This window comes from Oncorhynchus mykiss, chromosome 19 (genome assembly GCF_057628025.1).
Source record: "Oncorhynchus mykiss isolate SJ-2025 chromosome 19, ASM5762802v1, whole genome shotgun sequence".
Taxonomy (NCBI): domain Eukaryota; kingdom Metazoa; phylum Chordata; class Actinopteri; order Salmoniformes; family Salmonidae; genus Oncorhynchus; species Oncorhynchus mykiss.
Window position 1 is genome coordinate 30074311 of NC_143040.1, and position 15498 is coordinate 30089808.

Sequence of the window (15498 nt, forward strand, 5' to 3'; positions counted from 1 at the left end):
TTTTCCAACGGAAAAGGAAAATCTGTGTTCCTATTGGAAGAGTTAAAGTAGCACAGTACCCATGCCACCACGTTTCCAAAACATTTTCCACGTACTGAACACAATCCAGGTTTTCATATGGCAGGAGTAAACAAATTACATACCAATGTATACAGTGCAGGGAGGTTGAAGAGAGAGTTGTATAATGACATAAATCATCAACCGAAAGCACACAAGCTGCTTCACCTCTACCGAAACAGGCTCCTGCCCTATTGGCCATTTTGGCTCAGACAAGGCTTACTTAATAATAGCCAAGAAAGATTTAAATGTTGTTTTTATATATACACATCATAAAGGGGGCAAAGCAACCACACAGCACATCCTTCATGAATAGCCTGATTGTGTTGATGGTAAGAGTGCTATATATGTGCTTTAGATAATTGCCTGCGTGTACCTAAGTGCACTGGGGAGCTTCATTCACAAGCTAGCATTCATCAACGCTCAGACTCTGCATTCAGAGCACTGAAGCTCCTTCAAGGGAGTTCTTGCTCTGTATTTAATTTGGTTATGAGATTTCTGAGGCCGGGCAAAGGAAAGACTAAGGCACAGAGCTTGTCTCGATGGATATACAATTGCCATGCTCTTTTCATGGCATTAGGATTAATTGACCATGGAAATACAGCTACGTGTGTATAGGTTTGTGTGAGTGAGTGTGTGTGTGTGTGTGTGTGTGTGTGTGTGTGTGTGTGTGTGTGTGTGTGTGTGTACACGAGGTGACGCTGAGAGGGTCTTATAGGACTACACCTGACGTCATACCTCCAGGTTCTGTACCTGCATTGTTCCTGTTTGCAGAAAGAATGAGTCACGCAGGCACTGAGTGGTTTAAAGAACAATGTTCAAAAAGCATACAAAGGTAACCAATTTCAAACCATGCTTTGATTTCCAGGTCTCGTCAGCATTCCTTAACGATGTCCTCGAAGTTGTTTTTTTGCATTTTCAAGAGTGCATGAAATTCACAAAAGGACATGTTATCAGGATTGCCATGCCCTGGACCTTTGTTGAAGCACATGTCTCTCGTGCAGTGTTTGGAGGATTACCGGATGTTCAAAGCTTCGACATTCTAATGCACCTTAGTTGTTTTTCAAGGATTGTTATGAACCTATACAGAGGCAGGCCAAAAGCATACATATCATTTCCATGCCCTTTCCAACCATCGACCATGAAAATATAGCTATATGGGTGTGTGTGTGTGCGCACATGTACCTACGTTTGCACGCACACGTGGGTGTATGTACCTCTGCCCGTGCCTGCTCCCATTTCTGCTTGCCTGCCTGTGTGCACGTGTGTATTCTCCTTACCTGCTGTTGAGGCAGCAGTAGATGATGGGGTTGTACATGGTGGAGCTCATGGCCAGCCACAGCACTGACAGGTAGACCTGCTGGATGGACTTCCACCTCATCAGAGCCTTGTTGAGGCCCGTCGCGATGAAGTAGACATGGTACGGCAGCCAGCAGAGGGCGAAGGTCACCACCACGATGATCATCATCTTGACCACCTGGAGGTGAGGGAGGGAGATGCGAGGTGTGAGGTAACATTAGTTCAATTCTCGTTCAACCCCGTGAGGCGAGCTGTCTGGACACTGGGTGGCATCTGCTGATAAACAGACACATTCTCCTACCACTCGATCAGCCAGACAAATTAAGCTAATTAGCCTGTAAAGTGCACTCTGCGGTTATTATTCTGTGGAGAGCAGAGAGAGCGCTGTCTCTCCTTCATTTGGAGAAGGGAAATGAAGCTTTAGTCTGCGGTTTCCTTCTTCCAGTGTGTGTGTGTGTGTGTGTGTGTGCTTTAATGAGCCAGGTAGGAGCTCTGACTAGCTGGAGTGTATATGAGTAAACTTACAGGCTACAATGATCAAAGATAATAGGCCAGGGTTAGGGAAGAAGTGCATCAGAGTGAAAAAGCCCTGTCTGTGTGTCTGCTCTTTGCACTTTTCAAAACTAAAATGTATGCTACTGTAGATATAGATATATAAATAAAGTGGTGGTTAGATATCTTGCTTAAAAAAAAGAAAACACCCCAGTTCACTGGCCTTTTTAAACCTCAATTTTCTTCAGGGAGAAAATGGTGACAAAAACACAGTTTCTGAAAGACACAACAACACGGTTGAAATGGGAAGAAGTGAACTCCAGCTTTCAGTTTCCTATCACCAGTTGGTGGTATTCTGTAGTCTGCACCACAATCCCAGAAGTATTTCAGAGACTGAAGACGTTTCTCAGGGTCGATACTCTTCACACTAAGGGGTGATCTTTTCTCCAGGTGGGCGTCAGATCCGACAGGCAGGAGATAATAACAGAGCTTCTTTATGCGAGTGTGCGTGCACCGCGCATGCGTTTGTGTCCACTGCGGAAAGACTGCTATGATTGCACATCTCTCTTCTCCTCCTCAAAAAGGACCTGTGGCCTCGAAGATTAAAGAAACAGAAGCTGACCATTCAGCCTACCGAGAGACTGGCAGGAAAGATCTTAGCCCCCCTTTGAATCCCCAGGACATGACTTCTCTTCTGAAGAGAGAGCTTGGATTTGTCCCAAATGGCACCACATTCCCTATATAGTGCGCTACTTTTGACCAGAGCCCTATGGGTTAGGTTAAATAGGTAGCAATTTGGGACAAAGCCCTTAGCTTTGTGTAGGTACACTGCACAATGGTGTGGTTGCTAGATGGTGGTAGGAGTTGTTATCGCAAACGTAAAATATGGTCATGCTCAAGGTTGAATGGACTTGTTCAAAAACTGATGAACATCAAGGAAAATTTACACCTAAAGACTTACTGGATCAGTAAGTGTACGGTACAAAAGAAGCAATGTCACTGTCAAATTAAAAATAATACTGAAAACGGTTGAATATTGAAAGATAGGTAGATTTCCTGAATAAAGCAATCTTCCCATGTCCTGTAGCATTGTGGATACAGGTAGCGTACACAGTGGCAGGTGTGGTCTGTCTGTCTTTGGACGAGCATGGGAAAAGAGTTGGCTGTCTTCAACAGAAGGACTTTTCATAAAAGCTCAGAAAAGCAAAGTTCAGAGTGCGCCACACGACTGAGCCCAGACAGGCAGAGAGCAAAAAAATGAAGGAAAACCACCCGGAGAGAACTAAAATACAATACAAATGTTCCTCATCTCTATTTCTGGCAGCCAATATGGAGTGACAGAAGTTCACGGATGCCTGCACAATAATTGAAACAAGGCAAGATAATCTTATATTTCTCATGTCCATGACGTGAAATAGTACTTGTTTTCTTTCTGTCCTTGATTGAGCTTGTGTGGCTTGATGGAGCCATTGGAACCAATGCAAACGCTACCCAACCTGGCACTCCCGGCAACGCCAAACTAAACTCTCAAAGTATTTCAGTGAAAACAAATACTATTCAAACCCAGGTCTGGCTGGCTCATCAATGGTATTGTACCTAAGGACAGTACATTAAATGTGTTGTTTTCAGTGTTTCTTGGAAGGATAAGGAAGCAATACTAGCATACCTAGTAAAATGCCAGTCACTGCCCGTGGCTACATGTGGTCATGTCTTATAATAACCAATAGAAACAACGGTCATGTAGTCAACATGTCACAGACAAATGTGGTGTCCCAAATGGCACCCTATTTCCTTTAAAGTGCACTACTTCTGACCAGTTGAGGACAGCAAATGAGACAGTTGATAAGTCAGGGTTTTTAAGTGTTAGTAAGATAAGCGGACAACAGCCATTTTCAAATCAATGTGATTATTTTCCATCAGATTTTTCCAGGACAATCGTTTTTTGTAATCTGAAAGAAATGTTACTCCTAGCAAATAACAGCAACACACACCTTAAAGAAGTGTTTACACTTTTCCATGTCAGCAAGCAGAGATAAAAATGGAGGATGGTTGTTCTCTGACAAGGAGAAAGGACATTTACTTGCTAGAGGACACTTGTGGCTAAAATGAGCGGACAGCTCAACAAAACAAAAGCCTGTGGCGTGGGAGAAAACTAGAGAGGTCACAGAATGTGTTAGTAACACTACTGCTGGGCTGGTTAGCGGGAGCAATATGGATTCTGTCTATGTTAAGTGGGTTTGGTTCCCTGTTAATAATCTGTACGCTATGAAGATAAAGAGCTAGGGGATGTATCGACCACTGGGTAAAAGAATACAGACACAGTCCCAGCAACAAACACATGCGAGTGCACACTCACAAACACATAAGAATGCATACTAATGTGCACGCACGCGGACACACACACACACAGCAGCGCAAAACTAAATGTAAAGTACAGTGTAACCCAGAACCAGCAAATGAACTGGCATCTCGTGCAACACTCGAGCACACACATTGAAGAGCAGGGGAGCTAGAGGCTCAAAAACAAGTGAGGATAAATACAACCTAAAAGCCTGCGGAGCTATCAAGAATGGATCAGGTATGCATTCATTCAAAGGGAGAGGAGTGGGACATATTTACTCATAAGTGCCACTCGCCGTAGGGTGGCAGGGAAAGAGCGATGGGTGCCGCAGAAAGAGTAACTGTCTGATTAGGTAGGTGATGAGGTGGGTTGATTATACCTCATTTTTGCACTCCCCATTTACGCAATCTGAAGCAACCGCCTGCTGTCAGCAATCATTAGTCTTGGTGGTGACTCGGTTACCCATGACCCCTTGCAGGCACGCGCACACACATTCACTCCCCCATACAGGGTTTTGACGATCTGGTGGTTTTGTTTTTTTTCTCTGCTAGACCTGGGTTGAAATAGTATTTGTTTACTTTCAAATAGAGCATTTCAAGTGTACTTGTTTGGGCTTGAGCCTTGTTCAAGGGAACCAATGAAGTAGTCCCAACCACCGCCCATCTCATGGCACTCCAACTATGATTCAACCAGTACGTGCCCAGTGGGTTTCTTCCAATGGCCTCTCGCTGCCTCCGGAACTCCGGTGAAAATGTTCGGAAATAAGTGTTTAATGGTCCGTTTTCCATGCAATTCTCTGAAAAAAAAAAGACTTTGGTTTTAGGGTCCACTGATTGCGAGGTAAAACAAACACCAACCTCATCACTGTAAGCTGGGTAAGTTAAAGGGTGTTTTTAAACCTCAAAAGGAGTCTCTGTTGAGATGAGCACTTTCCAGGCCATCTGTTATGTAGAGTTTAGAATCCTCTCTTAAGAGTTATGTTCAGTGCAGTCCATTTTCATGTTTTTATTTCCTTTGCATATAAGAACTAAGATAGTGGTTATTAAATGCAATTAAGAAAATAAAATGGCCGATTTTGTCTTTTTGGTTTAAAAGGCTCATTTGTTCAAAAAAATAAAAATAAAAATGCTCTTTCAAAAACATATATGCAACTGATGTAAAAGACTGTACAGTACTTTCTGCTCTTTGAGAGACGTTGTGACAGACATTTATGAATGTGGCAAAAAAAAAGCATAGTTTAGAAACACATACTGTATGTCAAACAAATGTACTGTTTTTAATGTGGGATCCATTCATTTCCAAGACAAGTCCTGGTGAGGACATGAAATCCTTCAAAAGCCCAAAACAAATACTGAATATTTAATTCACCCTGGCTCAAACCAAAGAAGCTACAAATCCATGGAATTCAGTCCTACGGAACACCTACTGATTTGAATATACAGTCTACTCAAATAACCAGAGAGTATATGAATACATATTTATACACCCAGAAGCTACACTAAATAAAAGTGTTGATCCTTAAAAAAAATTAAAAGATTCCTATTATTGTCAATATTATGCCCTCAAGACCTCACATTTCACAATAACCACTTGGAAGCAGATTTTTTAAAAAGCAAACGGGAAAAAAATAAAAAAACATCTGTCGATTTAAACTAACACAGGGGGAGAAACCTTGTGCTATAAATACTGAATGTTAATGATCATTTACATTTGTATAATGGTCATTGAATTATTCAGTAAGCGAGCTGAATGGTCTTGGTTAGACTAAAGGAAAACCGGAGTATGTAGAGCAACTGACAAGGAGAGAGAAATAGCGAGAGAAAAAGAGAGATGCAGAAAGAGCATTTAAAAGTTTTGTGGTGGAAGCATCATTCGATGGGTATGCTTATCACCGGCAAAGTGAGTTTTAGGATCAAAAGAAAAATGAAAGGAGCAAAGCCCAGGGAAACAGTTAGAGGAAACCCTGCCTCAGACTTCTGAATACCTCATCCTGGAGCAGTTGTATTTTTCAGTGGAACAATTACATACATTTTAATGCCAAAAACACACCAGAATGGCTTTCCAAGAGGTGTTGAGTGTTCCTAAATGATCCAGCCTCAATCCTGACTTAAATCTGCCCAAAAATCTGAGACAAGGCTAGACTATTGCTGTCCATTTTTTATTTTATTCAACCTTTATTTAACTAGGCAAGTCAGTTATGATTCCCAACCACATGTACTGAGCAATGTTAACAAAACAATCGATATAAGTAGGGTTGCCCATTTTGGGGAATATTCAGAGGTGGAAGCTTTCCGTGGGAATATATGGGAATTAACACAAATGTGTAAATTAATATTAATACCATTTAAATATAGATGTTTTTTTGCATTGGATATACAGTATTTACCATATATGTAGATAGAAACCTAAACCTTTTACTTTATCATAAGTGGACATCATTGCAAATGATTAAATCCTTCCAAAAAAAATGTTTAAAAAAAATAGTTATTGCATCTCCATCCCAAAGCCCTTACTTGAAATAGTACTTTGCGAGACTACCAAGAATCTTGCCCTCATCCAGGCCAAGGTAGCAAGACACGGTAGTGATGACACCATAGGCCTTGTTGATCTCTGCACCAGACAGGATGCTCTTGCCAGTATACTTGGGGTCCAATGTACGCTTGCGGCGTGTATGGGCTTCAGGCAGAAGTCTTCACGCTTTTTGTATTTCAGAACTGCAGTTTCCTCTGCTTGGAGCAACAGTGAAGTGGGCAGTACGGATTTCTTCTCTTCCATCTGCAAGCAGAGTCTGAACATCAGACAGGATAGCATTGTCCCCCTCAATCCGTGCAATGGCTACTGCTATAGGATTCAGGCGTTTCAGGCTGCTTACCACTCTCCCAAAATACATCATCCAGAAGGATCCTCTTGATGGGGCTGACCATATCGGCAGGCTGTGATTTGGCCATTTCTGGAGACTCCTGGAGACTCCTTCCCCTCCAGGAGACTGTCAAACACGATGACAACACCACCCCAACTTTGCTTGGTGAGGTAGATTGCTGCTATAACTTGATGACCCTACACAAACCTAACCATTTCCTTGGCTCTCTTGTAGAGTGCATCCATTGTTTTCAGTGCCATGATGTCCTTGAGGAGCAGATTCAATGCATGAGCAGCACAGCAAATGGGTGTGATGTGAGGGTAGGACTCCTCCACTTTAGACCAAGCAGCCTTCATGTTCGCAGCATTGTCTGTCACCAGTGCAAATACCTTCTGTGGTCAAGGTCATTGATGACTGCCTTCAGTTCATCTGCAATGTAGAGACCGGTGTGTCTGTTGTCCCTTGTGTCTGTGCTATTGTAGAATACTGGTTGAGGGGTGGAGATGTTGTTCATTATTCCTTGCCCACGAACATTCGACCACCCATCAGAGATGATTGAACAGCAGTCTGCTTTCTCTTTGATTTGCTTGACCTTCACTTGAACACTGTATCCAGCAAATGAGTAGATCAAGCATGTCTGGTTGAAGGGGTGTATGCTGGGCGAAGAACATTCAGAAATCTTTTACAATACACATTGCCTGTGAGCATCAGAGGTGAACCAGTTGCATACACAGCCTCAACATTTATCAGCATTTCTCTGACTACGTTCCTCCATTGAGTCATAAACACTTCTGATTCCAGGAGGACCATGAGCTGTTGCTATCGATAAGGTGTCTGATTCATTAATTTCACCTTGAATAGAAGTATTCAATAGAAGTACTTTTGTCAGAGGTTGCTTGTTGTGAGTGCTGAGGGAACTTTATGCACTTGTTCAGATGATTCTGCATCTTTGTTGCATTCTTTACATATGATTTGGTACAGTATTTGCAAATGTACACAGCTTTCCCTTCTACATTAGCTGCAGTGAAATGTCTCCACACATCAGATAGTGTGGACATCATTTTCCTGTAAAGATGAGGAAAAAAGGGGGAAAAAACAAACAATTCCATGTACAGATAAGTAGTTAAGCAGGTAGTTAAACAACTCATTTGAAAGATAAAATCAAACATGTAATGGAAACAGGTGAATTAACACTCCTCAGTTAACAGGCTCAAGCAAGCTAAAACCCACATGGTAGCAAAAACTAACTAGTAGAAATCATTAACAAGTTAGAAATTATTTAAACACACTTTGCTGTAGGCTACTAGAAAGCATGTAGTCCTTGGCTCAGACAGTGTAGTGGTGTGGGCTCAATAGCATCTCATTAGTGTGCAAGATCTTGAGAATCAGCTGTACATGTGATGGAAGAGTGCACTGCACATGTGATGGAAGACTGAACTGTGCATGCAGAGGGTTGCAATTCCATTCAATTGGGGATAGTTTAACCAAAATATGCCACAAGACCTAGAGTTGCCATGTGTATCCCACAAAAAATGTTCAGTTATAAGCTAACTTTTTTGATGAATTTAAGCAAAATTCCCCAAATTCCCAGGCTTAACTTCCCATTGAGATATATTCTGGAAAAATTCCAGAAACTTACCGGACGGTTTCCGACCCTTTGCAACACTAGATATATGTTGTGCAAAGTCGGTAGAAAGGCAGCAAAATGTAAAGACTGTGCAACGGGTGTTTAGACTTTCGCTTGGCACATTATATAGGGAATAGGGTGCCATTTGGAATGCAGAAACAGTCAAGACTAGGAGGATTACCCCTGCTGCTCCTGCCCTCTTATCTGCCCAGTTTAGAAGGAGCCTGTGTATCACACGTGTGTGTACCATGGGGATTAACAAACAGTCTTATTGGATTTTTAAAAAAAGGCAAAAAATCCAGGTCTCCCCAGGTAATCCATCTATCCACCACCCACAAGTCAACAGCAACATGCATCCAACCTCTTTCAAATTCTGCTTCGCTGCCAGACACAATCGATGATGGTTCGAGCGACTCCACTCTATACCCAGATGGGGTAATGGATTCACAGGTGTCATTACGAGGCATTTCTCCAAAGCCTAATGTAATATTTCCTAGACTTTGTGTGTATGCCACCAGACAGGGACCAAATATAACCTGGAGTACCAGGACTGGTCTGCACAGCGGAGGTTCAAGCAACAAAAGGAAATGCGAGCCTCCTCCGACATCATTTCAGTTGAATGGAGATAATAATAATGAATGTCAGGGAATTATGGCTTTTATAGCTATTCAATGCTTCCTGACACACTTCCGACCTGATCATTTTAACCGTGATTGAGTTATACTGCCTATACATTATCAAATAAATGTAGGCTAATTAAGTTTTCAAATGGCATATATTATATTATTTTGCCATTTGAGGTGAAAAGTTTGAATGAAATGTAGGCCTACTTTAAAAATGAAATACTCCAATAAATTGTTACATTCAGCAGCCTTACAGTTTCCGATGAGCCTGATAGGTCGACATTTCATTGGGGGCGGGAGTAGAGAACGTAGATGCAGCTATCTGGTATCATATTCACTTGACACGGTAACAACGAGATATCAACTTTTTTGATGGTTTATTTTTGTGGGTTTTTGGTAGCAAGCAAGTTTGCTTTAACACGCAGGTGCATATAATCTCCCATTAGTAGCATTTTAAGAAACACAGGGCCAGCGTTATTGCTTAGCACAGTGCTGCATACTGCCTGTTGGTTGCAATGCAGCCACTCTGGTTTGGATGTTCTAGTTCAATAAAAAGTTGTGTTGGAGCTTGATTCATAGCTTCAGCACAGCTGAAGTAAATGTGCTGAATATTAAGCTGCAATACTATACATTTACATGGGGTATGTGGATCAGGGTTTCAGATGTTGTGAAGGGGGGTGCTGTGAGATTATTTAAGATACTCTTTGAAGAGGTAGGGTTTCAGATGTTTTCGGATGATGGACAGGGACTCTGCTGTCCTAGCTTCAGGTGGAAGCTGGTTCCCCCATTGGGGTGCCAGGACAGAAGAGCTTGGACTGGGCTGAGCTGCCCTCCCGTTGGGGTGAGAGGACCAAGCGACCAGAGGTGGCAGAATGGAACTCAGGTTGGTGTGTAGGGTTTGAGCATAGCCTGAAGGTACGGAGGGGCAGTTCCTCTTGCTGCTTCATAGGCAAGTACAATGGTCTTGTAGTGGATGCGAGCTTCGACTGGAAGCCAATGGCGTGTGCTGAGGAGTGGGGTGACATAGGAGAATTTGGGATGGTTGAACACCAGGCGGGCTGCAGTGTTCTGGATAAGTTGCAGGTGTTTGATGGCACAAGCGGGGAGCCCAGACAACAGCAAGTTGCAGTTGTCCAGACTAGAGATGACAAGCACATGGATTAGGACGGGGAGTTGTCAACCGTGATGGAGAAGTCTTGGAGCGGACAGGTCTTCCCCAGGAAGAAGAGCAGATCCTTCTTGTCGAGGTTGAGCTTGAGGTGGTGGGCCGACATCCAAGTGGATACAGTGCATTCGGAACGCTTTCAGACTCCTTGACTTTTTCCACATTTTGTTACGTTACAGCCTTACTCTAAAATGGATTACATTTTAAAAAAGTCTTCAATCTACACACAATACTTCATAATGATAAAGCGAAAACAGGTTGATTAAAAATAAACTGATTAAAAATAAAACAGAAACACCGTATTCTGACCCTTGGCTATGAGACTCGAAATTGAGCTCAGGTGCATTCTGCTTCCATTGATCATCCTTGAGATGTTTCTACAACTTGCTTGATTGGAGTCCACCTGTGGTACATTCAATTGATTGGACATAATTTGGAAAGGTTCACACCTGTCTATATAAGGTCCCAGAGCTCACAGTGCATGTCAGAGCAAAAACCAAGCTACGAGGTAAAGGAATTGTCCGTAGAGCGCTGAGATAGGATTGTGTCGAGGCACAGATCTGGGGAAGGTTACCAAAAAATGTCTGCAATATTGAAGGTCCCCAAGAACACAGTGACCTCCATCATTCCTAAAATGGAAGAAATTTGGAACCACCAGGACTATTCCTAGAGCTGGCAGCCTGGCAAAAAGGAGCAATCGGGGGAGAAGGGCCTTGATCAATGAGGTGACCAAGAACCTGATGGTCACTCTGACAGAGCTCCAGGGTTCCTCTGTGGAGATGGGAGAACCTTCCAGAAGCACAACCATCTCTGCAGCACTCCACCACCTTTATGGTAGAGTGGCCAGACGGAAGCCACTCCTCAGTAGAACCACATGACAGCCCGCTTGGAGTTTGCCAAAATGCACCTAAAGGACTCTCAGACCATGAGAAACAAGAATCTATGGTCTGATGAAACCAAGCTTGTAGCGTCATACCCAAGAAGACTCAAGGCTGTAATCGCTGCCAAAGGTGCTTCAACAAAGTACTGATTAAAAGGGTCTGAATACTAACGTAAATGTGATATTTTAGTTTTCAGATTTGATAAATGTCCTAAAAATCAGCCACCTGGGTGTCAGAAGGGGGAAGGAGAAAAGTAGTGGAGTGGCTTCTGCATACCAATGATAGGAGAGACCGTGTGAGGATATGACGGACGCAAGTGACTTGGAGTTGAGAGAGAAAAGGAGAGAGCCTAGACCCGGGCTCTGGGGGACACCAGTAGTGAGAGTACATGATGCAGAAACAGATCTTCTCCACGTCACCAGGTAGGATGCAATTCAAGAGTGTGCTGAGCCTGAGACACCCAGCCCTCAGAGTGCGGAGAGGAGGATCTGATGGTTTATGGTGTTGAAGGCAGGGGATAGATCTAGGAGGATGAGAACAGGGGAGAGAGAGTCAGCTTTAGCAGTGTGGAAAGCCTCCGTGACACAGAGAAGAGCAGTCTCAGTTGAGTGACCCATCTTGAAGCCTGACTGGTGTAGTCAAGAAGAGCGTTGGTCAGAGACAGCATGCTCAATTGTTTTGGAAAGAAAAAAGGGATACCGGTCTATAGTTGTTGACATCAAAGGAATGGAGTGTGTTTCTTTAGGAGGAGAGTGAATCGGGCCATTTGAAAGTCCAGGGGGATGCAGCCAGTGGTCAAAGATGAGCTGATAGGCAAGTGAGGAATGGGAGAAGGTCTCCAACAATGATCTAGAGAAGAGAGGAGGATATGGGGAGGATGTGGAAAGAGAGGGGAGAAAGACGTCAAGGCTTAGGGTAGTTCTGTGTGAGTGGGACCAGTGGACTAAATAGGCTGGGTGAATGAAGAACTGATGTCGTCAACCTTCTTTTCAAAGTGGTTGACAAAGTTGTCCGCAGAAAGGGAGGAGAAGGGGGTGGCGGATTAAGGAGGAAGGAGAAGGTGGTAAATAGTTTCCTAGGGTTAGAGGCAGAAGCTTGACATGTAGAGTGATAGAAAATAGTGTTAGCAGTGGATACAGAGGAGGAGAAGGTAGAGAGGAGGGAGTGAAAAGTTGATAGGTCCTCCGGAAGTTTTGTTTTCCTCCATTTTCGCTCAGCTGCCCACAGCCCTGTTCTGTAAACTCGCAATGAGTCACTTAGCCACAGAGCAGGAGGGGAGGGCTGAACAGCCTCTAGTAAAGATGAAGTCAACCGTATTATGTGCCTTGTGAATGGGAAGGGACTGGGAAAGGATGAGGTCAGAAGAGACAAGGAAGAGAAAGAGAAAGAAATTAATCGAAGGCAAATGTCAGGAGGTTGAAGTCGCCAAGTACAAAGAGCTGTGAGCCATTGCCAGGAAATTAGTTCATTTTAGGTGTCAAGCTCATTGATGAACTCTGTAAGGACACTTGGTGGGCGATAGATGATCGCAATGTTAATCTTGAGTGCACAAGTGACAGTGACAGCATGGCATTCAAATGAGGAGATAGTCAGGTGAGCGAGGGAGAAAAGAGAAAACCTTCACTTAGGAGAAATTATTAGCCTTGTGCCACCACCGCACTGAACAGACGCTTTCAGACTATGAGAAAACGTAGATGAAGAAAGAGCATTTGGAGCAGTGTTCTCTGTGGGGATCCATGTCTCCGTCATGGCCAAAATGTCAAGGGACTGAAGGGCAGCATAGGCTGAGAAACTGCATTTTTGACTGCAGCTCGGCAGATACCAGGAATTCCACATGGGTTGTGCACACAGGGTACACTAAATTAGAAGGTTTGCAGCCAAGGTGTGGGGAGCATCTGTAAAGCGAAAACAGGGGAGACTTAAGTACTAATACTGATTGCTAATTGCCTTGCCAAGAGGAAGAGCACACCTGGTCGGTACTAATTGCCTAGGAGAGGAGAAATCACGCCCCCCTCCAATACAGCCACTGATTACCAAAACAACAACAGTCACAAGTTTGAGAGTGATACTGTGGACCACAAGGAGCAGAAGGTATATTTCTGGAGAGATGGCCGGAGACAGCCAATTTGTCCCAACATCACAGGCCAATGACTTTGATACAGTTTCAAAAGTTTTTCTGCAGTTTGAGAATGACTGAGTTTTTTGGTAATGGAGTTCCAATGCACATGCCAATGTTAATCTATTGAACGATATTAGTAACCAGACAGGAAATAGTGCTAATGTTTTTCACATTGATAACCTGAATGACAATGAACCTGACTCTCGCCCTGAGGACATGACTCCCCAAAGGGCCCTACTAATCAATTAAAGTCTCTGATCCTTGGTAAATTGTCTACATTTTTGAATGAAGGGGAAATTACAATTACAGAATATGAGTTTATGAAAGTTGACTGCCCAACCACACCTGTCATATACGCTCTATCCAAAATTCACAAGAGCATGACACCACCTATACCAGGCAGGCCCGTTGTGAGTAATAACAGATCTCTGACAGAGAATATCTCTACCTTTGTAGACCATTTTGTGAAACCCTGGGCGATCTCTCTCTCCCCTCATATACTAGAGACTATTGATTTTATAAAAATTATATTCTGTGTACTTTTGTTACCAGTCTATATACTAACATCCCCCATCAGAACAGCCTAGAGGCCCTCAAGTTCTACCTCAATGAATGTCCCCCTAATGCTCTTCCCAGCACTAATTGTATTGTGGACTTGGTACTGGTACTAACCTCCAACTATTTTCTCTTCAGAGGACACTTTTTCCTCCAGACCAAAGGGACAGCGATGGGGAGCACTATGGCTCCTAATTATGCTAACCTATATCTAGGAATGTTTGGAAAAACAGGTGGTGCTGAATCCAGACCCTAACCCGTTTCTCTCCAATATTCTCCTAATTCTGAGATATTTGGATTACATTTTCGTGATCTATACAGGGACCCAGTAAGAACTTTTGGAATTCCATGCGTATCTAAACTTCATGAATGAACACATTCACATCACCATTAACTATGACACATCACAAAATCAGTTCTTGATGTGATGGTTATTAAGGACAAAACCTCCCTCTCTACAGATCTCTATAGGAACCTATGGACAGGAATACCCTCAGAGGTGACAGCTTTATTCCACGTCCACTCATTTAAAAAAAAGTATCAGGATATCAGGGTATTATCAGGATGTACTGGTACATTATTGACACTGACCCACAATTGAAAGCCATTTTAAATATCCCCATGTATGGTCTTTAAACAGACCCCCAAACGTGAGAGATATTGTGGTTAAATCTGGGAAAAGGGAAACTTACTTGGACAAGGTTCCGGAGGGTAATTACATATATGGCCAATGTACTCAACACAGCTCATTTACTCACCCCGCATAGGACAAAGATTTAAGTTCAAGGGCCTGATTACCTTCATGTCCACAATGTTATTTACGTGTTGAAATGTCCTTGTGGTCTGTCTTACATAGGGAAAACCCGCAGAAGCCTTAAGACACGGATCAGTGAGCACCACAGCAATATACGGACAGGTGAAGAAAAAACATATATATATATATTTTTTTTAATTGGTTTACTGATCATTTTGTACAAGCTGGACATCCTATTAGTTCTCTGAGATACATTGGAATATAAATGGTCAAGATGTCACGCAGGGGAGGGGACATTGAGAGGAAACTTCTTCAAAGGGAATCTTTCTGGATCCACAGGCTAACACACTGTCTCCTCTTGGCCTTATCGAAGAGTTTATCGAACGCTGCACACTGCTGCTCATGTGTATACACAGTATATCACTGGAGTCCTCTTCCACTCCTCCATGACGACATCACAGAGCTGGTGGATGTTAGAGACCTTGCACTCCTCCACCTTCTGTTTGAGGATGCCCTACAGATGCTCAATAGGGTTTAGGTCTGGAGACATGCTTGGCCAGTCCATCACCTTTACCCTCAGTCTCCGAGGGGAGGGGAGGGGATCATGCTCTGCTTCAGTATGTCACAGTGCATTTTGACATTCATGGTTCCCTCAATGAACTGTAGCTCTCCAGTGCCGGCAGCACTCATGCAGCCCCAGATGACACTCCCACCACCATGCTTGA

At 43.2% G+C, this 15498-nt stretch overlaps 1 protein-coding gene across 1 annotated transcript in view; it reads right to left on the bottom strand.

The window, feature by feature from the left end:
• LOC110497511 (neuromedin-K receptor) overlaps nucleotides 1-15498 on the bottom strand; it is a 45523-nt gene that overhangs the window by 5079 nt on the left and 24946 nt on the right. The window contains exon 4 of the mRNA XM_021573648.3: nucleotides 1338-1534. Coding sequence (XP_021429323.3) covers nucleotides 1338-1534 — 197 coding nt within the window. The remainder of the gene's footprint in view (nucleotides 1-1337; nucleotides 1535-15498) is intronic.